This window comes from Chelonoidis abingdonii, chromosome 11, assembly GCF_003597395.2.
Source record: "Chelonoidis abingdonii isolate Lonesome George chromosome 11, CheloAbing_2.0, whole genome shotgun sequence".
Lineage (NCBI taxonomy): Eukaryota > Metazoa > Chordata > Testudines > Testudinidae > Chelonoidis > Chelonoidis abingdonii.
The window spans coordinates 43443280-43468731 of NC_133779.1; the positions used below are offsets into that span (position 1 = coordinate 43443280).

At 41.5% G+C, this 25452-nt stretch overlaps 2 protein-coding genes across 4 annotated transcripts in view; one reads left to right on the forward strand and one right to left on the reverse strand.

The window, feature by feature from the left end:
* Window positions 1-29: 29 nt before the first annotated feature.
* On the reverse strand, window positions 30-9809 carry C11H19orf44 (chromosome 11 C19orf44 homolog). Of its 3 annotated transcripts, none has more exons than XM_032777523.2 (8): window positions 9700-9809; window positions 8305-8961; window positions 7639-8002; window positions 5535-5611; window positions 4637-5129; window positions 2912-3004; window positions 2628-2794; window positions 30-609 (listed from the first exon to the last, which is right to left on the reverse strand). In XM_032777523.2, exons 2-8 carry the CDS (start codon window positions 8953-8955, stop codon window positions 532-534), a joined length of 1923 nt encoding a protein of 640 aa, XP_032633414.1. In that variant the 5' UTR covers window positions 8956-8961; window positions 9700-9809; the 3' UTR covers window positions 30-531. The 3 variants fall into 3 exon arrangements, with proteins under 3 accessions (XP_032633414.1, XP_074927081.1, XP_074927082.1); XM_075070980.1 differs by lacking the exon at window positions 9700-9809 and adding an exon at window positions 9360-9672; XM_075070981.1 differs by lacking the exon at window positions 2912-3004 and having other exon boundaries at window positions 9700-9787.
* Window positions 9810-10090: 281 nt separating this feature from the next.
* Window positions 10091-25452, forward strand: part of CALR3 (calreticulin 3) — an 18736-nt gene continuing 3374 nt past the window's right edge. The window contains exons 1-7 of the mRNA XM_032777541.2: window positions 10091-10181; window positions 12705-12806; window positions 16122-16325; window positions 17186-17280; window positions 20197-20406; window positions 21396-21509; window positions 21594-21737. Of these exons, the coding sequence (XP_032633432.2) occupies window positions 10091-10181; window positions 12705-12806; window positions 16122-16325; window positions 17186-17280; window positions 20197-20406; window positions 21396-21509; window positions 21594-21737 (960 nt within the window). The remainder of the gene's footprint in view (window positions 10182-12704; window positions 12807-16121; window positions 16326-17185; window positions 17281-20196; window positions 20407-21395; window positions 21510-21593; window positions 21738-25452) is intronic.

Here is a 25452-nt window from a genome sequence, read left to right on the forward strand (position 1 = left end):
TCGATAACTTAAGGACAAAATTATATCCATACAGTTTAAAATAAAGCCATGCACTAATTTAATATGGTTGATTATTCTTTCACTTTCAGACTCCTCACTTGAACAATACTGGAGGTTTGCATTTTTATTTTTGTTTTTTTTACCATATCACTGCTATGTTAAATATGCAAGTCAAGTTCTGATTTATAATGCAACAAACACTACATATAATCCTTTGTTTCTTTGCTTGCTAGGTTTAATGTGCTGTTTCTTTCTTAGCACATTTAAGTCTAACTTGCCCGTGAAGACGTACGTAATTAAAACTAAGACATTTTCTGTAGTGATAGGCTACTTTCCTGTTTCTGAACAGCATGTACATAAGGATAAAGTTTACAGATGGCATGAATTTGCACTACATACAAAATTAACTCAGTATCTGCCTTTTTTCTACAACAATGGAAAATCTTATTCCAGTTTGAGACTTGCAACTGAAAATCCCACTTATGAAAGTAAATATGGTTATTCATTATGGTAAGGTCGAAGCAATTCCTGCTACTGCTCTTTCATTTTCTGAATTTCTTCTAATGCTTGCTCAATTGTCAGAGGTGGGGATTTGTGACTCTTGATGTACTGCAAAGTAACAAAAGGTTGGTTAATACTTAAACGCTGGATCAATGCTGAAAATAAGATAAGTTTGCCTCAACACTTGTGCCTTTCTATACCAGCAACAGAAGCTATGGTCTCTATCCAAGCTGGTGGAGTGTGGCAGAGGAGGCCTCTTTCTTGTGTGTTTGAGCGGAGAGGAGGGAGCGGTGATCAAGAAGTTTGTATGTAAGTTCTTTGGAGTAGGAATTATTTATCTGTATAGCATCTAGCACATTAAAAGCTCAATCAGAACACTATAAAGTGCTTGATTTTGCAACCAGTTAAGAAGAGCTGAAATTGGGGGTGCCTGTGGAACCTTAATTCACCCCATTGTGCATATGCATTAAAATCTTTAATTACACATTTTTCTACAGCTTTCCCATCCCATTCCCTGAGCACTGTCCAACCTGTGCATTGAATTGGCAGAGCTCTGTACTGAATGCAGCTGTTTTGAGACCCTGTGCCTCATTTATTGACAAAGTGGAAGGAGTGTAGTGAATGAAGATTTCCCTTTCTTTTTGCAGTTGTCACATGGTTAAGGCAGTCAAATGGTGCCCTGTTTTTCAGAGTTCTTGTGTGGTTTTGGGCACGTCACTTAAACCGTCTGTTTTGGTTTAACTGTGTTCCTTATCCAACTTGAGACAGCTGGGATATGATTTACAGGAATGCTGAGCACACTCAGCTACAAGTGATGTCAGTGGGAGATGTGCACTGAATGTAACCTGAAATACTCAAAAAAAAAAAAAAAAAAAAAAAATCAGGCTCTTGGTATTGTAAATTGGGCACCCAAAATTAGTGGACAATTCACAATTTGTTTCCATTCCTGCTATGTAAAATGAAGATAAATATCACCTTGCCTCTCAGAGCTGTTTTGAAAAATTAATGTTTTAAAGCATTCAGCTACTAGGGTGGTGAGCACTGCAGAGGATCATAAGGAAGATTAATATTCAGGTATAGGGTTTTAGATGGTGAGTAGTAAATAAAACCTGGGACCACACATTCAATAATGATTAAAAAAAACACACACTAGTGAGTTCAGTGAGTACTGTCTATTCTGTGCACTGAATGAAGCAGGAGTCTCATGGAAAAAATGTAATCAAAGAGCATAATGCTTAAGCACAAATGGCCTGAACTGAAGTTACAGCAGTAGCCTTAATTCTGGCATTCCTAATCTGAGTGCTTCACTTTACAATCTTAACAGTCTTTTACCAGACCTTTTAGTTGCAATATGCATGTATAAGATGGCCTGCTTGGGTTCTGGCAAAAGGAGCCAGATAGAGAGTTCTCTGCAGGATCCAATGGGTCAAGGCTGCCTGCCAGTTAAAGATTAGTACTAGGCCTTAAATTACTGGGAGAAAATTGGTTCTTCTAAGATGTATGCTATGGATACTGTAGGACCTGATCTATGGTAAAGAGTGAGTTTTGAGTTGCTAGATAACCACATGCCACTTAAATGTGTTTAAGCTTTTGGTAAGCAATGTAACTATTCCTACAAATTCAAACTTTGTCTAATCTAGATAGTATAACAGCTAAGTAAACTCTACTTGTTAATCTAATGGGGGAGCAAATGGTACTGGAAACAGCTATTTTTTTGCTGCACACTGTTGCAGGGTAAAAGGAGAATCTCTTCCATAAACCTTATGCTCTTGTCTAGACCCAGTCTATAGAACATATGAACTGTCTTCTGCTCCAGACTGGCATTCTCCCCCCAACATGCTATTAAACTCCACAGCTCACCTGTCCAACAACTGTTTTTCTGCATATCCAGTAGATTAAAAGCCAGGGCTGGTGTTAGCAAGCACGGCAATTTCCCGGGACCCCACGCCTCATGAAGCTACTATGTTGCTTGGGCTTCAGCTTTCTACCTTAGGAAACAGTAACTCTAATGCCAGCCCTCTTCTGATTTATTTTGGCTGACCCTGAAACCTACTCACAGCCCCCAGTGGGCCTCAGACCCACCCTCCTTCATATTGAGAAGTGCTGCTCTAGACAACACTCCTTACCTCCTTCGCTTCTGCCAGTGTGTGATATTGAAATGTCTCATTCTCCAATGAGTCCACAAGCGATAAATGAAGATGGTGGATCATCTCCATGAACTGCTGGGTCAGTATCAAGTGCTGTTTTAATATGTCATTCAAAGCAAACACTGCGGGACTATATCCTGTTAGGGCTACAAGCCGGAGAAAAGAGAACAAGTGTTTTGTGTTGTTCAGGATTCACTGTTTGCAGTTCACATTACAAGTATAAGGACAACAGAATGAGTATTAGCTTCTTGCTTTTACAATACCTTCCAGGGCATCTATGGTGACATGACTGGCAGTAAGTCCTGGATCAATATAACTGCATCTTACTGCTGGGCCAAGGATTGCTGTGCCATCCTCTATGTATAGGACAGAATCTTAGTATTAATGTTTCTGATAAAATATTTCAGAACTAGAAGTATGCAGCATTCTACTTTTTAAGAAGTCTGTAGAATTTGTGCACAGCTTTAACCAGAGACTTGTACCAGTCAACACAGATGCTGAAGACCACTGGTCATGTTATGCTGCTTATTTGAGATATCACCCCATTATTTGCTATGGTGTGGGAAATCACCATTTTATAGAAAGCTTCTAACCCTAGGAATAGCATAGGGAAATGCTCAAATACCTCAGTGCAGAATCGTTGTTTTCAGATGTACCTGCCTAGTTCTATCGTCTCATGCCTCCTGAAGAGCCCTAGCTACCCTCGACCATTCTTGGGCAGGTTCCTCCTTGACCCCAGCTAAACCACCTGTTCAAGTAGGCATCAGAAACAAGTAGCAAGGGGAAACAAGTGGCAGCTGAAGAACTTGTCCCACCATTGAGCTTTGCTACATGCCTTCCCATTCACCTGGCACAACATTTCCTCATGACCATCCAAACCAACTCATTTTGTTAGGGGTAAAATTATACCTGCCAATTGCAAAACTGGCCCAGAATCTTTCTTCAGGCCCGAGTAAAGGTTTATTGGGTTGATTTTTTAATTTCTTAGATGGCAAATATCTGTACGCCGAGGTAAGATCTTTCTGAATAGCTCCCTCCACAATGAAAGATATGAACGGGAGAGGAAAGCAATAGGTGGTGACACCAATGCTAAACATGTAAAAACACGAAAATATACTAAAAAAAAATTAAAAATTTACCAACACTCTCCCCAGAAAGTCTAATTTATGCTTAACTTCAGAGCTAGACAGCAAATATTAGGAGAATCAGACCTAGAAGCGTTTAGTTCAGGGCCTGACTGGCAAAAGCCACTAGTGCTTTTTACTTTTAAAGAAGAGGACAGTCATGGATTGGAAACAGCTACCTGCAGAAGCAGTAAAAAAATCAGGAGCCTGGCTTTTCACTAGGAAATAAATGCAGCGTAAAGGGTTCTACATTAGTAGGGTTGCTTTAGCAATATGTTTATTTCATACCTCAGCTGTTAATCCCATTTGAGGACATCTGGGTATTATTCCAATCCCCACTGTCTTACTAAGGCCTGTGTAGGTTCCAGTGCCCCTCAAGGAAGTCAATCCCATCCTTCTGAAGCCCGTTAGCAACAACAGTTGGAGTTAGTGAGCTGTACTATCTGGTAATGGTACTATCTTTTGTACAGATGGCTGAATGAATATTGTGACAGATTAAAAAGGATCTTTTTGATTAATTCAGGATATAGTACCTGAACTAAGAACTATAGCTAGGCACATTCAAACTGGAAATAAGGCATAATTTTAACAGTGAGAGTACATAACCATTGGAACAATCTACCGGAGGTGGTAGTAGGTTCTCCATCACTGGCAATGTTTAAATCAAGATGGGATGTTTTTCTAAATCTGCTCTAGGAATTATTTTAGGGAAACTCTATGCCCTATGTTATACCACAGCTCAGACTATATGATCACAATTGTCCCTTCTGGCCTTGGAATCTATTAATATAGAGTTTAGACAACTATTTAGGATTAGCACTTGAATCCTAGAAATCCCAAAACTTTAAATCAACGTGAACTTACTCTTTGACCAGTGATAGGTGAATGGAGAAGCAGTTGTCTGCACAGCCATCTCTTTCATAGTTACTCTGCTTACTGTCTCATGCCATTTTTTCTTAGATTGAGATGATGCGAGTGAGGGAGAAAGGTCTTTTCTGGAATACACAGAGCTGTTAGAATGCCCCACTGACATTTCAGACAAGGATCTTCGGTCTGTAGTCTCAGATACTGGCAAAGACAGAGATTTTTCAAAGTCTTCAGAATATTCTGAATTAACAGTGCTCTCCTCAGGTCCAGGAAACACTTGTCTAAGGCTAAGATGGTCTGTAGAAATTCCACTTAAAAACTCAGAGATTTCAGCTTCAGTCATGATTTCCCCTTCCATATCATTGTCAGAAGCAGCATTAGTACTAGTTAAGACACTCGCCATTTTAAGGGGGGTTTGGTCATTATTCACAGGAAACACATTTGGTTCTGAGTCCTTGTTTGATTTTTTAGCCATCTGAATGTCTGTATCCTGTTAAAAAAAAAAAATTCCATGAGTGGGGTCCTGGCAATGCAAGTTGGAAAGTGTTTCAGTTATATTTGTACAATGTTGTACTACAGTACAGATCATTTATAAAATATTACTTATTGGTTGTTGCATCCTTTGACCAGACTTATGTTTTCTTAATAGGAAATAGTAACGTTCCTTTGAAACATTAGGTAAGTGTAACTAACAGATAATATGTAATCTGCTAAAGGACATTTAAAACCTAGTGAATATAATCTGACAGTGTACATCTCATCAATTTGCTTTCTATATAATAGGTCTATACAGATTATTAGAAGGTAAAATGGAAGCTGTTCCCTTAAGAACATCCATCTTCATTTAACACATGAATACAAACTCTCCTAGATAATTTAAGGATTTACTACTTACCATTTGTTTTAATGCTTCTCTATCACCAGAAACATTTGGAGCCAAATCATCAATGCTCAAAATATTTAATCTGAAGTCTGCAATTGAATGACAAATGGTCAACTGGTATCAGAGCAGGAAAGTTACCTTATATATCCCTTTAAAGGAGGAAAGGCCATACATTCAATACTGTTTTCCTAATTTAAATATTCACTTATACAGACCAAGAAAGTTTTAAGTGATGTTTACTTCAGACCCTCCATGCCCTACCTATTAAGGTCTTTTCTAAAAATATAATTTTCTTGAATTGGAGGTGTTTGGTTTTTTTTAAGAGAAAATCCAAGCAGGATTAAAGTTAAATCAACTGGACTCATAATGCATGCAGATTCTCTTGTTTAATGTCTAGTGATGGTGTATGAAAACTATTTTAAAAAGTTCCATAAGACTGGTCAGAATGGTACTGTGGTCTGATGTTTAGAACAGGGGACTAAATCTCAGAATTCCTAGGTTCTATTCTTAGCTCTACTTTGTAATTGTTGCAAGAGTATGGACAAGTCACAACCTCATTGTGTCTTCTTTTCCTCCATTTAACCTAGAGATACTAATACTCTTTTGCTGCATGGGGCAATGAATTTGCAAGACATAACTTCTGTTTGTAAAGTGCTGCATAGCCTCAATGAAGGGCTATATAACTTTTACTGTATTACCATCAGTAATATATCATTGAAAAAGTTCATGGTAAGTCACTGTTACGACTCCAATCCATAGTGATTAGTGCAGCTTGAACCATAATCCTGATTTCTTAAATGCAATTGTCAGCAATTATTTGAGCTGAACCAGTGCTAAGCATGAAGCTGCAAATGTAGACATGGACAAACTGCGTTCAGCACTGTAAACTGTGTTTGTCTAGACTTGCATCTTTACCAATCGCTGACAACTGTGCTCAGTAACAGTCAAATTCTGCAGTGCAGATAAGGCTTAAACTAGATTCCATTTGCTTCCACAGGCGTGTCTGTCAGCTCTGATCTATTTTAACATGAATATAGCCAAGCTTTCCTCACTTGTTCATATCATTAAGCTAGAAGTCATACGCTTTATTTCTTCTATAGACACAGGTCGTTGCATGCACCAGGGACTTCTTGCATTCCTCCATCCCCCCACAAGCTTCCCATGTCTCTCTCTCATCCCACTTTGTTTCAAGGACACTCTGCAATCCTCCCTCCCTCATGCCCGGGATGCTGCGTGCTCTTTTCTACTATGCCAGAGACTCTGTGTGTTCCCTCATTCCTGTCTCCCATTTTTTTGCCATCCAATGCCAGGGTCTCTGTGGACCCCTTATTTTCCCCTTCTATCCAGGCCCCCTATTCCACTCTGTGTGCCTCCCACATCCCCCTCCCTATACTACTGTCCCCCATTTCCCCACCTGCCAGGATCTCTGTGTGCATCCCCATTCATCCTGGTGCCAGGGTTCCTCACTCCCCCCCACCCATGCCAGGGTCTCTGGGTGCAACCTCATTGTTCCCTATCATTCTTATCTCCCAAAAGAAAGCAAAGAAGTAAGTCATCTAGGATGTCAACTTTTAAAAGAGAACTAGGAGATTGGGCAGAGCTGAGATGGGGTATATTGTTATGCTGGAAGATATCAATGGCTATCAACTGGTTTTTTGATCTACAGACAATTACAGAGGTGGTTGAAGCTGCTGGGTCTCTTAACCAGACGAAAGGGACAACACATGTCTCCTATTTCCCACCTATGGTTTCCTAATTTTCACCAAAATCAATAGGATTTCTGCCCATTGGTGCCTAGAAAATTCTCTGAAATTCTGAACTGATCAAATGCAGTATTCAAAAGGTATCGTGTTACAGACAAAGAGAGAAATGCCATCAGATTGAGTGTAGGTCCTTGCTTCCTTCAGCCAATCAAAAATGAAGGGGGAAAAAAGGTTTATATTACATTAGAAAAATATTGCTCAGGGCAAATTTCAATCCCTTTGACAGGATCTAGAGTTGTGTAGGATAAGTTTGTTGAATATGATGAGCTCTAATTTAGTTTTAGTGTCCATGGATTACAGGAAGTCTGTTCAGAACATAAGTAGAAATGTAAAATGAACTTGGAAAAACTCACCATTGGAACTTTCACTGGTTGCATCTTCTGTATCTGCTGCTTTTGAAAACAACTCATCCAAAGACTTGATTTCACTCCTTTCAGACAAGGACACCTGACTTTGTTTGATGTGGTTCATTTTAAGTGAAGCGGTCTCTGCAATGCTGTCTTTTAGTGGAGTTGGTGATTGAAAAGACATACTAGTTAGTCTTGGCAAATTTCCACTTGGTGGAGAGGGAGTTTGTGGATTAATTCTATCACAGGTTCTTTTCTGAGAACTTCTGCTAAGTAGCAAAGGAGCACTAAATAGATTTGTCGAAGAAGACTGTTTTTTGGGTGGAAAAGATGTTCTTGGTGGACTCTTCATCTTGGACTTCATGAATAACTTGATAAAAAAGATGTCATTACTTTACCTATTTTCAACCTTTACTAAAAGGTTTACTAAATTTTTACTTTCACTAAAAGTAAAAAGTAAAAATACACTATATTGATAATAATGAATAACCATTCAGAATGCAACATAGAATAAGTATGTCAATTAACATTAGCTCTCATCTTATAAAAGTAGATTACGAATAATAGAAATTAAGTTGTTACAGTGTGTTATTTTCTATAAAGTGATCGGCCATTTTAACGTGTAATTTCATTAAATGTAAATAACAATGTCTAACCCAGTAAAGTTGTTACCTTTCCATCAGGTTTAGAAAAATTGGTGACATCCTTCTGGTTCTCATTTTCACTGGAAAACTCCAAAGAGCTCCCTAGTAATTGTCTCATTTCCTCTTCATCACTATCTAGACTAAGTTGTTTTCTAACTGGCACTTTGTTTTTTGTTGTCTGGCAGCCACCTTTTCCCTTGAAATGGACTTTACTCAATGTTACATTTTCCATGACTGTGTCATTTTTCTTCAGATACCTGCTACCTCTTGCACTCTCCTCCAGGCTGGATCTAGCTGATAAGTTCTTTTCATCCGAAATCTTCAGGTCCAGCTCAGTATCAGAAAAATCCATCTGTACCTTTCGGGTCATGATCTTGCTTTCTATCTGTGCTAGCTTTCTCAGAATGGCACTTGACCTCACCTGTGAGGCTGTATCCAGAGAGTTTTTTGCAACATACCTGTTCCCCTCCTGCATGGCACTAATATTCTGGTTCACTTGGTTTCTTTGTCCATGCTGCTTTTTCTTTAGGAATCTGATGTGACTAAACTGAGTTTCCAGGAGGCTCTCCCTTTTAAGGTCTTTGTTTTTGCCAGTTTCCCCCATTTCTGTGTTGCCTATAGAAAGGTCACTGTAAGAGTCAGTAGGGGCACTAGTGAGTTTTTTATGGGGAGAATCCATGTGTCCCTGTGGAAGAATTACAAAAGGAAGATGATCCCTTGTTGATCAGGCACTACTGGACCATAGGAGATCTACGGCTGAGTTCCTGCATGACCGTAGACAAGACATTTCATCTTTCTCTGCTCCCATTTTCCATGGGTAAAATGGGGATACTGGTTTTTTTCTTCCTCCACCCTGGGCCTGTCTTCTCTGTTTCAGCTGTAATCTTTTCACGGCAGGGACTGGTCTCTTACTATGTGGACCTACGACACTACCTACAGCAACGGGTCCCTACCCTTGTGGGATCTAGGCGTTTCCATAGTGAAAATAATGGGCACCACTAAGCCTGAAGTGACAGCGACCCAGCGCTCAATCCCTCCCCTGCACACCACACAGGCCACCCAGCGCTGGGGCCCGGATCTCACCTGCCGCCCGCCCGCAGGAACCCGTCCTGCCCGAGAGCCGAGGTAGAGTGAGCGCAGCGCTGCCCCGCGCCGCCGTCGGGACCTTCCCTCGGGGCGGCCGGGAACGGGCTGCACCTAGAGAAGGTGGCCAGGCTGCTGGAGGCGGCACCGAGTCTCCGGGCTCCCGAGTCCCTGCCCTAGAGAGGGCGGGATGGGCTCCGTGCGCCTCAGCGGCCCGCCCAGGGACACAGCGCTGGACTCGAGTCTTTCTCTTATTTCTTCGGCATCCCAGCAACACCAACCCGCGTATATCGACCCCTGATTGGCCCTGGGCGGCCACCCCGCCCGCTGGCGCCTCTACCTTAGCAACGACCTTTCATCGCCCAACGAGAACCAATCACAAAGCCTTCTCTCCGGGGCTAAGGCCTGTGGGCCAGCACAGACTACAAGCCCCAACACACATTACGTCCTGGAGTGGGCGGGCCGGACCGGCAGGAGGAGTCGGATAGTCCGCCCGCGCGCCTTCACGGCTCTAAACCAATCAGAGCCCTCTCCACCCTGAGGCGTGAGAATACGAACCAAGCAGCGCCCGAGTTGACGTGAGGATTTGGACCAATTAGCGCCTGCATTGGTGTGAAGCGCGAGGGTAAGGACTCCGTCGTGAGGCTCGAGGGCAGGCACGCAGGCGCCGGGGCTTGGTTCGGTTACAGTTGTTCCCGGGCTGCGCGGGTGAGAGCGGAACCGGTCTAGAAATGGGGCCGTTAACCCGCGCCCTGCTTTTCTGGGCAGTGCTCAGCGCCGCCCGCGCCGTCGTGTATTTCCGGGAGCAGTTTATGGATGGAGGTGAGGAGGAGGGGAGGAGATCGGAGAGGGAACAGGGAGAGTCCTGTGAGGAGAGGGGAGTGTGACCAAGCGGTTGGGTTGACAGGTGGAGATGAACCTGTGTGGGGTAGAGTCAGTGGGAAAGTGCCTATTGATGCCCACACGTCACTGTGGTATGTGAATCCTGAAGGGAAAGGGAGTATCCAAGAGAGATTAAGGGTAGGGTTGCCAATTTTCTAATCAAACAAAACTGAACACCTCTGCCCTGCCTCACCCCTGATGCCCCAACCCCCACTCAGTTCACCCCCCCCCCATCACTTGCTCTCCTCCACCCTCACTCACTCACTGGGCTGGGGCAGGAAGTTGGTGTGTGGGAAGGGGTGAAGGCTCCAGTGTGGGGCCAGAAATGAGGGGGTTCAATGTGCGTGAGGGGGCTTCAGACTAGGGCAAGGGGTTGTGGTGCAGGAGATGGTGAGGGACCTGTCTGGCGGGATGGACTTGTTGTGGGCAGATAAACTGCTGAGGCAAACAACAGTGGTAGTCCGTGCCCGGCTTGCTTAGCGCCAATTAACACACCGAGATGGAGAAACAAAACACAAGTTTATTTGGGATCCCAAAGCGGAGCTGGGAGACTTAGGACACCTCAGATCCAGCCCCAGCTAAAACAAGCAGTCTGTTTCTTTATATCCATGAGAACTTTTCTCGCTGACTAGCAAGCCCCTGTTTCCCCTCCCTCTTCTGTCCGGCTGCAGCATTCTTTTCTCACACACTTCTTTCTCTGTTTTCCCCCTCCCTCTTCCCCTTGTAGAATTACATTGAACAGTTAATTAAAGCTGGCGTGAATTACGACCTTGTCTTTGTAAACCATTATCTCCTCTCCCTTGACCAAAAGTATGCAGGCTTCATTATTTCTGCTTTATACCAGTTTGAGCGGCCTTGCAACTGATAAGGCTGCGGACACCTGGCCTTTTGTTTTATGGGCCTGCTAGGTCAATTAGAGTTTAACATGGACAGACTCTTGCTCATAGGAGGCCTAAGGGAAAACTCCATATTCTTATAGCCTTTACCTTTTAAAATTACTTAGAATAATGCTTAGTGACACTTAGTGGCCTCAACAGACTCTGGTGTGAGGTCAGGGATTAGGAGTTCAGGGGGCAGGAGGTGGCTCTGTGCTGGTGCCAAGGGGTTGGTGTGCGGGAATGGGCTCATGGCTGGGACAGGTGGTTGGGGATGAGGGAGGGAGTTTGGGCTCCAGCTGGGTGGCGCTTACCTCAGGTGACTCCTGGTCAGCAGTGCAGCAGGGCTAAGGCTCTCTGCCTGCCCTGGCTCCATGCTGCCCTTGGAAGCAGATGGCATGTCTGACTCCGAGGCATAGGGTGAGCGGGAGGCTCTGCACAGTGTGTGCCGTTTGTACCCTCAGGTGCCACCCCTACAGCTCTGATTGGCCATGATTCCCAGCCAATGGGAGGTGCAGAGCCAGTGCTCGGGATGAGGGCAGTGTGCAGAGATTTCCTGATTGCTCCTGCAGCTAGGGGTCGCAGGAACATGGTGGCCACTTCCAGGAACTCTGTGGGGCCAGGGTAGGCAGGAAGCCTGCCTTTGCACTGCTGACTGGCCTTTTAATGGCCCAGTCAGCGATGGTGACCAGAGCTGCCAGCTGCCAGGGTCCTCTTTCGAGAGGGCATTTTGGTTGAAAACTGGACACCTGCCAAACCTAATCAAAGGGGATGTCCAGGGTGGGGAATTTCTAAGGCCTTGAGAGTTGGGGGTGCAATTCCTGTTGGATGAATGGAGAACCCCAGGTTGGGGAGATGTTTTTAGAAAGGAGTGATTCCCAGGGGATGTGGGAAGAGTCTGGGACTCTGGGAGAGGTCCTGGATAAATAGGTAACTCAGTTCAGCCCTTCTCAGCATACGGAGTCTGAAGGGGTTATTGCATAGGGGTTATTGCATATTGTACTGGCTCCAGATTAGAGGCAGCAAACTTGTGTCCCACACCACCCTATTAAGCAGCCTCCTGTCTTGAATACATCTCACTGTATTCTGCTGTTTTCAGTTCAGATCCACTTCACTGGGAGTCCAGATCTGCCACTTCTGGCCCTTTGAGAAGTTGCTGAAGACACTTTTACCTTTTGATAGTGAGGGCCTATCAGAATTTGCCCCCACTTTTTGCTTTCAAAATTTCACTCAATTCTTTATAAGTAGTTTTACCTTTCTTTCCCTGAAATAAATGCTTTTTAAAAAAAATGAGTGTGAACAGTCCATTACTCTTCTGCCATGAGGGCAGGGTACTGGATTAGATGACCTCTTGAGATCCCTTCCAGTCCTATAATTCTGATTCATTTACTCTATAATAACAAAAGGTAATAATGAGTAAGGGAACAGATTTCATTTTCAAACTTCTGAGGAGTTTTTGTATATAACAGTATGTTTCAAAAAGATTTTTAAAATTTGAAAAAGACCTTGTCTGTGTCATTTTAATTTATTTAGTGGCCTAAATTTTTCTATTGGTATCAGATTACTAATATTTAATATTATTTAACAGTTAAATGGCAAGACAGATGGATGAATTCTCAATATAAATCAGATTATGGGAAATTTAGATTAACAGCTGGGAAGTTTTATGGAGATACAGTCAGAGATAAAGGTTTGTGCATTTCATTTAAAATGTGTTGTTAGGACTGCATACATTGTTAAAAATTGACATGGTCTTGAAATCTTGTCCTCTTTTGGCTTCCATGACTCTGTCTTCTCCTGGTTCTCTTCCTACCTCTCTCATCTCTTTCTTCATTGTGTCCTTCAGATGATCCTCCTCATTCACCTTCCAACTTTATGCGGGGGTTCCACAGGGCTCTGCCCTTGGTCTTCTTCACTACACCTTATCTTTGAGTAGTTTTATCTGCAAACATAAATTCAGCTGTATCTGGTGACTCTCAGATCTACTTCTCTACTCCATCTTTATCTCCTGTACAAACTAAAATATCAGTCTGTTTCTCTGATATCTCCTTGTCGATGTCTAGATATCAGCTCAAGCTTAACATGACTAAAGCAAAGCTCCTAATCTTTCATCCAAGCCATTCCTTCTAACTCCTTTCTTGATCACTGTGGATGGTGACAGCATCCTGTCTGTTGCTCACTCTGGCCCCCAACCTGGAGGTCATCTTCTGTATGGATCTTTCTGTAGGTTTTCACATCCAAGCTAAATCTTACTGATTTTTTTCTGCATAATATAGCTAAAATACATCCACACAGCTAAAACTCTTGTCTAAGCTCTCATCTTGCGTCTTGATTACTGAAACTTCCTTAACAAATGCAGTGTTGCCCTGCTCATATCCATTCAGAAAGTTGCAATAAAGATAATGTTATTACCCCATTATTTTGACCATGTCAACCATCTCTTCATGTCCTTCCACTGGCTCCCTATCTCAGTCACATCAAATATAAGAAATTGCTTGTTTTCACTTTCCAGGCCCTGCATATTCTGTATTCGCTCTACTTATCATCTCATTTACTATCAAGCTGTTGACCTTCACTTCTGATTGGTCCATGATGCTAGCATTCATTGCCCACTTGTTAAATGTTTAAATAACGTTTGTGTTTTCTCCCATGCTCCCCCTCACACTTGGGAGGTGCTTGTATAAACATCTGCAAAGCCACCTCATTATCTGCATTAAAAACCCTCCTCAAAACTCTCCTTTATTGGGATGCCTACACAAAATTTGACAATGAGTAGGCTGCTGGTGTGTTGATACCACTGCCTATCATGCTGACCAATATTGTCTCCTTGTATTCCTCTATTTGTAGCCATCTGTTGTCTCTGCACTTATATTTAGATTGTAAGCTTTTCGGGGCATGGACCATCTTTTTTCCTCTGTGTTTGTACAGCACCTAGCACAGTGGGATCCTGATCCATGACTAGGGTTCATAGGTCCTCCGGTAACATACATAAATAAAAATAATAAGTAATATAAACCCACATGCATTCTCGGCACATTTAGAGATTTCATAAATAAAACTGAGGAGTTTCATATAAGACATTATAAGGCTTACGTGAAATCCATAAAGTGCTTACATACTAGAATGACAGAAACATCTAAGATAGGTACCATAGAAGGAAAACATAAGAATGTACATACTAGATCAGAACAAGGGTCCGTCTAGCCCAATATCCTGTTTTCTGACAGTGGCCAGTGCCACATGCTTCAGAGGGAATGAACAAGACAATTTATTGAAAGATACATCCCGTGTCTGGCAGTCACAGGTTTAGGAAAACCAAAAGTATGGGGTTGTATTCCTGACCATCTTGGCTAATTGTCATTAAGATACCTATCCTACATTAATTTATCTAATTCTTTTTTTAACCCAGTTATAGTTTTGGCCTTCACAACATCCACTGACAATGAGTTCCACAGGTTGACACTGCATTGTGTGAAGCAGTACTTCCTTGTTTGTTGCCTATTAACTTAATAGGATGATCCCTGGTTCTTGTGGTATGTGAAGGGGTAAATAACACTTCCTTATTCACTTTTTCTTTACCATTCGTGACTTTATAGACCTTTATCACATCTCTCCTTTGTCATCTCTTTTCTAACTTGAAGAGTCCCAGTCTTTTTAATCTCTCCTCATATGGAAGCTGTTCCATACCCCTAAGCATTTTTGTTGCTATTCTTGTACTTTTTCCAGTTCTAATATATCTTTTTTGAGATTGGGTGACCAGAACTGCGCACACAGTATTCAAGATGTGGGCACACCATGGATTTATATAGTGGTTTTATATTTTCTGTCTTATATCTATCTCTTTTCTAATGGTTCCTAATATTCTGTTAGCTTTTTTGACGGCCGCTGCATGTTGAGCAGATGTCAGCAAACAATCCACAATGACTCCATGATCTCTCTCTCTTCAGTGGTAACAGCTAATTTAGACCTGATCATTTTGTATGTACTGTTAGTTAGGATTATTTTTTTCCTATGTGCATTACTTTCCATTTATCAACATTAAATTTCATCTGCCATTTTGTGGCCCAGTCACAACCGGTTTTATGGGATTCCTCTGTAATTCTCCACAGTCAGCTTGGGACCTAACTCTCTTGAGTCATTTTGTATCGTTGGCAAATTTTGCCACCTCACTGTTTGCCCCTTTCTCCAAATCACTTATGAATACATTGAACAGCACTGGTCCCAGTTCAGATCTTTGGGGGACCCTGCTGTTTACCACTTTTCAATGTGAAACTGTTTTTCCTACCCTTTATTTTTTTTATATTTTAACCAGTACTGATCCATGAGAGAACCTTCCCTCTTATCTCATGACAACTTAGTTTACTTAAGAGCCTATGGTGAGAGAGAGACCATGTCAAAGGTTTTCTGAAAGTCCAAGTACACTATATCCACTGGATCACCTTTCTCTCCCTGTTTGCTGACCCCGTCAAAGATTTCCTCATGTTTATGGATCATTTATGATGCAAATTAAAAACATGTTTTCCTGTTTGTTTTTTACACAAATTATTAATTCACATAAGTGCTAACTGGTTTTTGTGATTTCATTTAAAACTATGTCTAGTTAAGTCACTTTTTTGCATGATGTTTTGTCAATGTTTAAAATTGGCTGATTTTTTAATACATCTAGCATTAGTTTGGTGAGGAAAATAAGGCTAAATTCCACTGTTGATTACACTATTGCAAAGCCAAAGTAAGTTTAGTGCCACAGAGTTACTTTGAATTTATTACAGTGTAAATGACAGGAGAATTTGTCCCCTACTTTCAATTTAAATGAAGAAAGCTGAATCCATGAGTTTTTGCACCCATCCAGTTGATAGATTTTTGAATCAATATTAATTTATTTGCCTTTACAGAGATGTACTGCATTCTTATTCTAATATAATTAAAATTTATGATTTTAATAAGAGCAGATGAAAACAAAACATAAGCATTGTGTTACCATATGCAAATATTAATGTCTTTATAGGTCTGCAAACTAGTGAAAATTCTAAATTTTATGCCATTTCATCACGATTTAAACCATTTAGCAATAAAGGAAGATCTCTGGTCATTCAGTACACAGTAAAACATGAGCAGAAGATAGATTGTGGTGGTGGATATATTAAGATCTTTTCCTCAAACTTGGATCAGAAAAATATGAGTGGAGATTCACAGTATTACATTATGTTTGGTGAGTTTAGTTACATGTGCATTACTAAAATATTGTCACAATAGCTGCACAGTTCTTCAAAGACAAATCTAGAACTGGTACAGCAAAAGATTTAATACAAGACTTTCCTAATAAGATAAAAATCCTGTGACTGGTCAGCAATTCAGCATCTCTGTGGTTCAGATATTTTTAAGCATGAATTGTCAAAATACAAATTGAAATTAGAAATGATTTAACATTCTTAACTGATTAAGGGACACAAATGAAAATGTTCAGAGTGTTTTTAGAATTAAGCCAAAGGTTCAGTAAGATTATTTCAGTCATAGGGCTTTTGATAATCCCAATGATGGTCCAAAATTTGCCGTCATATATTCACACGTAAATCCCATTAAGTCACTGGGAATTGGACTTGTGTATCTCAAAGTAAACTTTGGTCCAAAGACTTATCAGCTGAATAGCCAGTCTGGCACACTGATAGTTCTAACAATCTGTCATATGATATAAGTTATGGGTAAACGCAGTTGTTAGTGGATTTCTATATGATCTTTGCCTGTATTAGGACTGCAGGAGAATCAAGCCCTAAGTTAGTAAAATCAGATTTATTTTTTTTTTGCGGCAAGTCTAGAGATTGGAAGACAAGCAATGCAAGCAAAAATGAGAATCCATCAAGTGGCATGTAGAATTGAGAGCTGTCTATTGGCAGTCTAAAAAGCGGGGGGGGGAGGGGAGGGCAGCACACAGGGGCAGAGGGGTCACACACAGGGTCCCTGGGGGGTCACACACCGGGTCACAGGGGGGGGGGGGGGGGCAGAAAGACAAGAGATAAGCAGACTGTATATGTATAAAGAAGTTAACAATAGACAGTATGAAATTTTTTGTAGGACCAGATATTTGTGGATCTGAAACAAAGAAAGTCCATGTTATTTTAAATTACAAGAGTAAACCACATCCAATGAAGAAACGAATCAGATGCAAGGTAAATGCTAGAATATAAAAGTTTTAAAGATTATTAACTAATTTCAGGAATTTCAAGTTAAAGTTCACCTAATAGCTGCACTTAGATCGATTTAAAGAGGCACTCTCACAAAATAATAATTTAAAGATCTGTCACATTAAACACATTATGGAGGCACTAGTTACAACTCAATAGTTAAATTTGAGTTCCATTTTGCATTTAAAGCAGGGATTCAACCTCATTTTTTTTTGTTTGAAAAATATGTTCTTCCAAACTTACATCACTTATATCAGTGGTTCTCAACCAGGGGTGCATGTACCCCAAGGAGTACACAGATGTCTTCCAGGGGGTACATCAACTCCTCTAGATCAATGTTTTGCAACCTGAGGAATGGTGACCCCCCCCAGGGGGGGGTCATAGGACAGGTTTAGGGGGCTTGCAAATGCAGGGCTGGCATTAGGGGGTGGCAAGCAGGGCAATCCCACAGGCAGCCCTGCAAAGCTAAATTATATTCTTCAGCCCAAGCCCCAATAGAGGCTGAAGCATGTATCTTAGCTTCGCACGTCCCCTGTAGGTTTTAAGTGAAGTGAAACTTGGGGTATGCAGGACAAATCAGACTCCTGAAAGGGATACAGTATGACTTATATGAAAACAAATCTAAAGTCTTAAAAAAAAAAATCAATCTAATTTGGGACTACAAACATTACATTGATTTACTTGTTGTATGGTTATCACATGGCATCACTACAGGGCAGATTTCAGGTTGCTTTAGAACAGGGGTGGGCAAACTTTTTGGCCTGAGGGCCACATCGGGTTTCATAAATTCTATGGAGGGCTGGTTAGGGGAGGGGGTTGTGGCCTGGTCCCCACCTCCTATCTACCCCCCCCCCGCCCCGGGACTCCAACCTCCCCTGTTCCCTGACAGTCCCCATGGGACCCCTGCCGCATCCACACACACACACACACATGCTCCCTGTCCCTTGACCGCCCTTGGACCGCCATCGCCCCATCCAACCCCTCCTTTCATTCCTGATGGCCCTCCTGGGACCCCTGCCCCATCCAACCACCCCTTCTCCCTATCTCCTGACTGCCCCCCAAACGTCTGCTCCCTGCCGCCCCATCCAACCCCCTCTCCTTCCTGACTGCCCCCCTTGGTACCGCTGCCCCCATTAAACTCCCTGTTCCTTGCCCCCAGACACCTATCCACACTCCCACCCCCGACCACCACCCCGAACTCCCCTGCCCTCTGTCCAATCCCGCCCTGCTCCTTGCCCCCTTACCGCGCTGCCTGGAGCACTGGTGACACTACAGCCACTGCCACCACACAGCACAGAGCATCAGGTCAGGCCAGGCTCTGCAGCTGTGCTGGAGCGAGCTGAGGCTGTGGGGGAGGGGGAACAGCAGGGGAGGGGCTGGGGGCTAGCCTCCTGGGCCAGGAGCTATGGGGCCGGGCAGGACGGTTCCGCAGCTCTGCTTTAGAACCTTATATTGTGCATTTCTTAGTTTAACATGTTTGAATTTCTAATTTAAATTCCTTAACTGAATTTCCTGGATTTGTAATGCTTTCTTTTGGTCAGGGCCGGCTCCAGGTTTTTTGCCACCCCAAGCAGCGAAGAGAGAGAAAGAAAAAGGAAAAAAAAAAAAGCCGCGATTGGCGGCACTTTGGCGGCTGCTCTACTGCTCCGCTTCATTCTTTAGCGGCAATTCAGGGGCTAGTCCTTTCCTCCGAGAGGGACTGAGGGGCCCGCCGCTGAATTGCCACCGAAGACCTGGACATGCCACCCCTTTCCATTGGCCGCCCCAAGCACCTGCTTCCTGTGCTGGTGCCTGGAGCTGGCCCTGCTTTTGGTATAGTTACAACATCCCTGTAATGCAGAGGTTCTCAAACTCGGGGTCAGGACCCCTCAGGGGGTCACGAGGTTATTACAGGGGGGGTTGCGAGCTGTCAGCCTCCATCCCAAACCCTGCTTTGCCTCCTGCATTTATAATGGTGTTAAATATTTTTTAAAGTGTTTTTAATGTATAAAGGGGGTCGCTCTCAGAGGCTTGCTTTGTGAAAGGGGTCACCAGTACAAAAGTTTGACAACCACTGCTGTAATGTTTTTCACCCATAAGTTACTGATACATACTTAACTCATCTTCATTTTTGTCTGGGATATAAATTAGGAAGGTTTTTAGTTTGTTTGTTTGTTTTTTGATTGTGGTTGTTTTTTGTTTTATATACCCTTTTCATCACTATCCACCTTATGCTCTCTATATTAAAACGCTTCCTATGGCCAAGCCAGGATAGACAGTGCTTACTCTGGACTCCGTCAGTCCTGCTCTGACTGCCACACAGAAGAGTAAGCAGTAATAGTTCAAAGCTTTCCCTCTTGTCTCTTCATGCCATTTTAGTTTAGAGTCAAGACAGAGACTTTCACAAAGGGGGGAAAAGTTCAGATGTTTCACATTTAAAATGTAGACTCAGTTACCTTTTTCTCTTGCTGCTTTTTCAAATGATCAGATATATTTCGTGATTTGAACAAAGATTTTTAATTAAACTTTTTTATCTCGTATAATCCTGCAAACAAATCATAATGCCAAATTTATGACAACAGTCATTTCAAAGGCAAGATTTAAGATGCCATTCACAAAATGTTATGTCTTTACTGCAGGTCTAAGCATGAGAAAATGGCTATAAAGGGAGAAAGCTCTTATTCAAACACACATTTAAAAATAGCAGGGGAAACGTACAAGATTGCTGGCAAAGTAGATTGCTTTTTGTATAAATATCTTTTCATGTTTAGCCAATATAAAAGTCCTTGGGAGTTTTTCTTGTTTGAGCCTGTTTATAATGAATTTTCTGCTGTAATGTGATTCTGATGCAAAACTGGTTCTAAAAGCTACATGTTTTAGCGATACTTCAAACATTTAACTTCTTTTCTTTAAAATGTATAGGTTGATGGATTCACTCATTTATATACACTAATTTTAAGACCAGATCAGACTTATGAAGTAAAAATTGATAATGAAATCATTGAATCGGGCAACTTAGAAGATGATTGGAATTTCTTGCCACCAAGGAAAATAAATGATCCTACAGCAAAGAAACCCAAGGATTGGGATGATATACCCCAAATTGATGATCCAAATGATGTCAAGCCTGAGGTGGTTTCTTTTTTCTGAATATTCCTCTGTCCTGTATTTTTGAGGAAGTACATAAATGTCAGAAATATCTGATTATTTTATTCAAATTGAACCCAGATTTGTTACTACTGTTCATATCATCAGGTAGAGCTACTTCCAGTACACAGTGAAATTGAACCTGAAGAAACTTTTCTGGGCCAAGGTGTTCTCTGTGCATAGCAGCTGCATGTCATGGAAATATGATTATTTAACTCAGAAGTGCTTTGCAAAGACCCTAAATTGGGAGATACCCAGCTCCACTGCTGCACATCTTTGTACCAAAGTTGACCTATTATCAAGGCTAACAGAAAGTGCCCCATCCATTCCTCAAATATATACACTATGTTAATAACTGAAATTTTGTCATTTTAAAAATTACATGACAAGATGATGAGGGTTGCTTATATGAGGAGAGGATCAGATTGACTTTAATGTGTTTTGGATTAGACCTACAGTGAGTTGCCTTACCATGTTAATTACAGCCCAAAACAATTAACCCTCTGTTAGTCTATTTATATGAGCAATCTTCAAAGGTTCAGATTGGGTAAACATCCATAATGAGGTTAGGATTTAATTTAAAGCCCCTTCCAGCAAGCCCAACTTCTTTCAGGACACAAATGACCAGGACAAGAGATTGAATCCAAGTCTCTGATTTGGCATTGCCTAACACTACACTAGGCCACCCCAAACTTTTACAGTAAATCAAGGTTCTAAATATAAATTTTAATATTTTCTAGTTTTGCCTTTTTGTCCAGATTGTGCAAAAAGCGCCTTGATCTTTGTTGAATTGGTCAGTATGTGAGGGTTTCCTTTCCCTGAAAAGGAGATCATCTGTTTATTCTATTAAAATTATATGATAAAAAATCTTTCACAGCTGAATTGTTTGGGGAAACAATATGGCATCTTGCCTCATAGTAGGAATATAAAGCCCAGCTAACTTTACTTTCTTTATCTTCTGGATATTTTTAAAGGATTGGGATGAACCTGAATACATTCTGGATACTAGTGCTGAAAAACCTGAAGATTGGGATAATGCAACAAATGGAGAATGGCAACCTCCTATGATCAAGAATCCACTATACAGAGTATAAATCATTCTATTTATGTATAACATGTTCAAGTTGACTATTCTTTTGGTGACAGTATTCAGAACATGTGGTTTGTTACAGGGTGAATGGAAACCAAGGAAGATTGATAACCCAAATTATAAAGGAATTTGGCCCTGTCCACAGATTGAAAATCCAAACTACTCACCAGACTTCAATATCTATAGCTATGAGAACATTAGCATAATTGGACTCGATCTTTGGCAGGTCAGTTTGTAATGAACTGGGAATGTTCTTAACGTTTTCTCTGAATATGGTGTTGCTGCCTCAGGTTCCCCCATGCAGTTCTTAAGTATCCAGCTGGTGGGCTAAGGGTGTATGGTTGCTGCAAAACAAAGGGCCAGTGTACCTAAATGCCTGACATTCTGTCTCCTAGCAACTGATGGCCTGGGCACCTCCTCTGCAAAGGTGCCAGCTGAAGGTGTTGGAGACAAAGAGATCAGGTGACCTGGCCCGGAAAAAAGACAACGCCCAGAGAAGGAGGGGCTGGAGGTGGGTTTTCAGTTTTGAAGCTGGCTGGAACATAGAGAGGGACACCCCAACGGGGCTTGGGCTTCCCAGTGGGGTTGTGGCCTCCCTGGGGGCCCCAGATGGACCTAACTAAAGGGGGTCCTGCTGTCTGTGTCTGAAAGACCTGTCTTGAACTGTGTTCCTGTTGTCCAAATAAACCTTCTGCTTTACTGTCTGACTGAGAGTCATGGTAAATTGCAGGAAGCAGGGGGTGCAGGGCCTTGTGCCCCTCCACACTCCGTGACACAGTTGTTTTTAATTATTACAGAAACTGGAAATTAAAGAGCTTCCTGTCCTTAACTATGCAACAGTGTGTTCTGCCCTTCCATATACAATATCATCTACTTAGTTGGGAGTTAGATCATGCCTATGTTTTTAACATACCATCATTTCAATAGGTATTTTTACCCATTTGTTTGAATCATAATTATCTCCAGATGTACCAACAAATGAGGGACATAAACAGTTCTACTCAACTGATAATTTCATAAATGCTGTTATGAAGTATGTGCATGTCTTTACATATTCACAAAGCAAATGTTTTATTAAGTTTTGTATTAAAAATAATTTTGAGGATTTATAACTTGGTTTTAGCCTAGGAGCAGAGTTGGTCACAAATGTCTGTATATTTTTTATAGATAATGGTAAAAGAAATCAGAATATTTGTTTAAAACAGTTCAATCTTTTATTCAAGAGCTCCATTCTTTTAATATAACAGGGGTGGCCAAACTTACTGACCCTCCAAGCTGCATACAATAATCTTCAGAAGTTCGAGAACCAGATGTGTCTGCCGGGATTCAGGGATTCTGTCCTGCAGTGGGGTGGTGGGCCTAGAGGCTTCAGCCATGTGGGAAGTGGGGTCTTGGGACTTCTGCCCTGCTCCTGCTGAAGTCCTGAGCCCCAGCAGCCGTCTCCCACAGGTCTGAAGCCCTGAGACGCCCCTCCCCATTGGGCAAAAGCCCCTAGCCCCACCATCCCACAGCAAGACAGAAGCCCTGAGGGCTCACCTCCCTCCCTCCGGGATCTGGTAGGGGGAGATGGGTAGGGGGGACCTCTGCGAGCTGCACTTTAACTGTAAAAGAGCCACATAGGTCTCACAAGCTGCAGTTCAGCCACCCCTGAAATCTAATTTCCATTGGAATTCCAGTTGATCGCTGACCCCCTTGCCTTACACAATCCAAAAATACTTGTTCTGTTTTTCTGGGTGTTTTTATCACCTCTATCAAAGTGATAGTTTGCTATCTGTTCATGACATTGCTTAAAAACATTTTTGTCTGAGTTAACTTTAAGCATTCTGAAACTAACAAATTTATTTCAGCATGAGCTTTCGTGAGCTGAAATAAATTTGTTAGTCTCTAAGGTGCCACAAGTACTCCTGTTCTTTTTGCGGATACAGACTAACACGGCTGCTACTCTGAAACCTGTCTTTAAGCATTCTGTTTCTCAGCTGTTTATTCACTTCATTTAATTTTTGTATAATACTAGACTTACAAGTTATCTTAAATTGATTAAGAGAGACAAAGTGAAAGCATTTTAACATAATTGGGTTTATTTCTATAACTATACTATATATTTCAGTGAATGCACCATCTCAGCCAAGTCATCTGTGTAAATGAAAACTTTTTCTAAGCAGATTATATCTGATAAAAAAGATATTGATTGAATATAGTACCTCTTTTTTTATATAGACGTCAAGGCAGAAACAATATATAGGTTTTATTGTGTTTTTATTTACTATATTCATTTTAAAAAATGTAATAATATAAACAGTGCAGGGAGAAGAGAAGGATAAACAAACAAAGCTAGGTGAGGTGTATAAATTATTGCCCTGATTTTTCAGAAGTATGGAGCAACCTCAGTTCCCACTGAACACAGTAGAAGCTGCAGATGCTCTGTTTGCAATGTACATTTTAAATTAGGACATCCAAATAAACACAAGATTGAGAAGCAAAATCTAGAGCAGGAGGGCAGGAGCAAGGAGGACCTCTTCTACACAGACAGTATAATTAATCCACTTTAACAACTATGCCTGAACATGGCTTAAGCTATTGTAGACAAGTCAAGTAATAGAATTAGGGTTGTCAATCGCAATTAACTCAAAAAAAATTAATCATGATTAAATAAAATCGCGATTAAACGCGCTTATAACAATAGAATACCAACTGAAATGTATTAAATATTTTTGGATGTTTTCTACATTTTCAATATTGGTTTCAATCACAACACAGAATACAAAGTGCACAGTGCTCACTTTTTTTATTATTTTTTATTACAAATATATGCACTGTGAAAATGATAAACAAAAGAAATAGTATTTTTCAATTCACCTCATACAAGTACTGAAGTACAATCTCTTTATCATGAAAGTGTAATTTACAAATGCAGATTATTTTTTGGTTACGTAACTGCACTCAAAACCAAAACAGTGTAAAACTTTAGAGCCTACAAGTCCACTCAGTCCTACTTCTTATTCTGCCAATTGCTAAGACAAACAAGTTTGTTTACATTGATGGGAGATACTGCTCCCAGCTTCTTATTCACCATGTCATCTGAAAGTGAGAACAGGCATTCGCATGGCACTTTTGTAGCCGGCATTGCAAGGTATTTACATACCAGATATGCTAAACATTCATATGACCCTTCATGCTTTGGCCACCATTCCAGAGGACATGCTGATGATGCTCATTAAAAAAAATGCGTCAATTAAATTTGTGACTTTACTTCTTGGGGAAAGAATTGTATGTCTCCTGCTTGTTTTACCCGCATTCTGCATATATTTCATGTTATAGCAGTCTCGAATGATGACTCAGCACATGGTCGCTTTAAAAACACTTTCACAGCAGATTTGTCAAAATGCAACAAAGGTACCGATGTGAGATTTCTAAAAATAGCCTCAGCACTTGGCCCAAAGTTTAAGAATCTGAAGTGCTGTCCAAAATCTGAGAGAGACGAGGTATGGAGCATGCTTTTAGTAGTCTTAAAAGAGCAACACTCTGATGTGGAAACTACAGAACCCAAACCATCAAAAAAGAAAATGAGCCTTCTGTTGGTGGCATCTGACTCAGATGATGAAAATGAACATGTGTCAGTCTGCACTGCTTTGCATCAAGCAGACCCCATCATCAGCATGGAAGCATGACCTCTGGAATGGTGGTTGAAGCATGAAGGGACATATGAGTCTTTAGCACATCTGGCACATAAATATCTTGCAACGCCAGTGTCGTAGTAATATTCCTCGATTTGAACTTTAGAGTTCAAATATAAGGTACTAGCATGAAGTCCTCTAAGCTTAATCTCCAGCTTAGATCTGATAGGCTGCCACCAGGTCAGGAATTGATAGGGCCTGACCCCCCTTTCCTCTCTCTGGTGTCCCCAACCCTCCCCTGGGGGGACCTCCAGATAACCTGTTTCT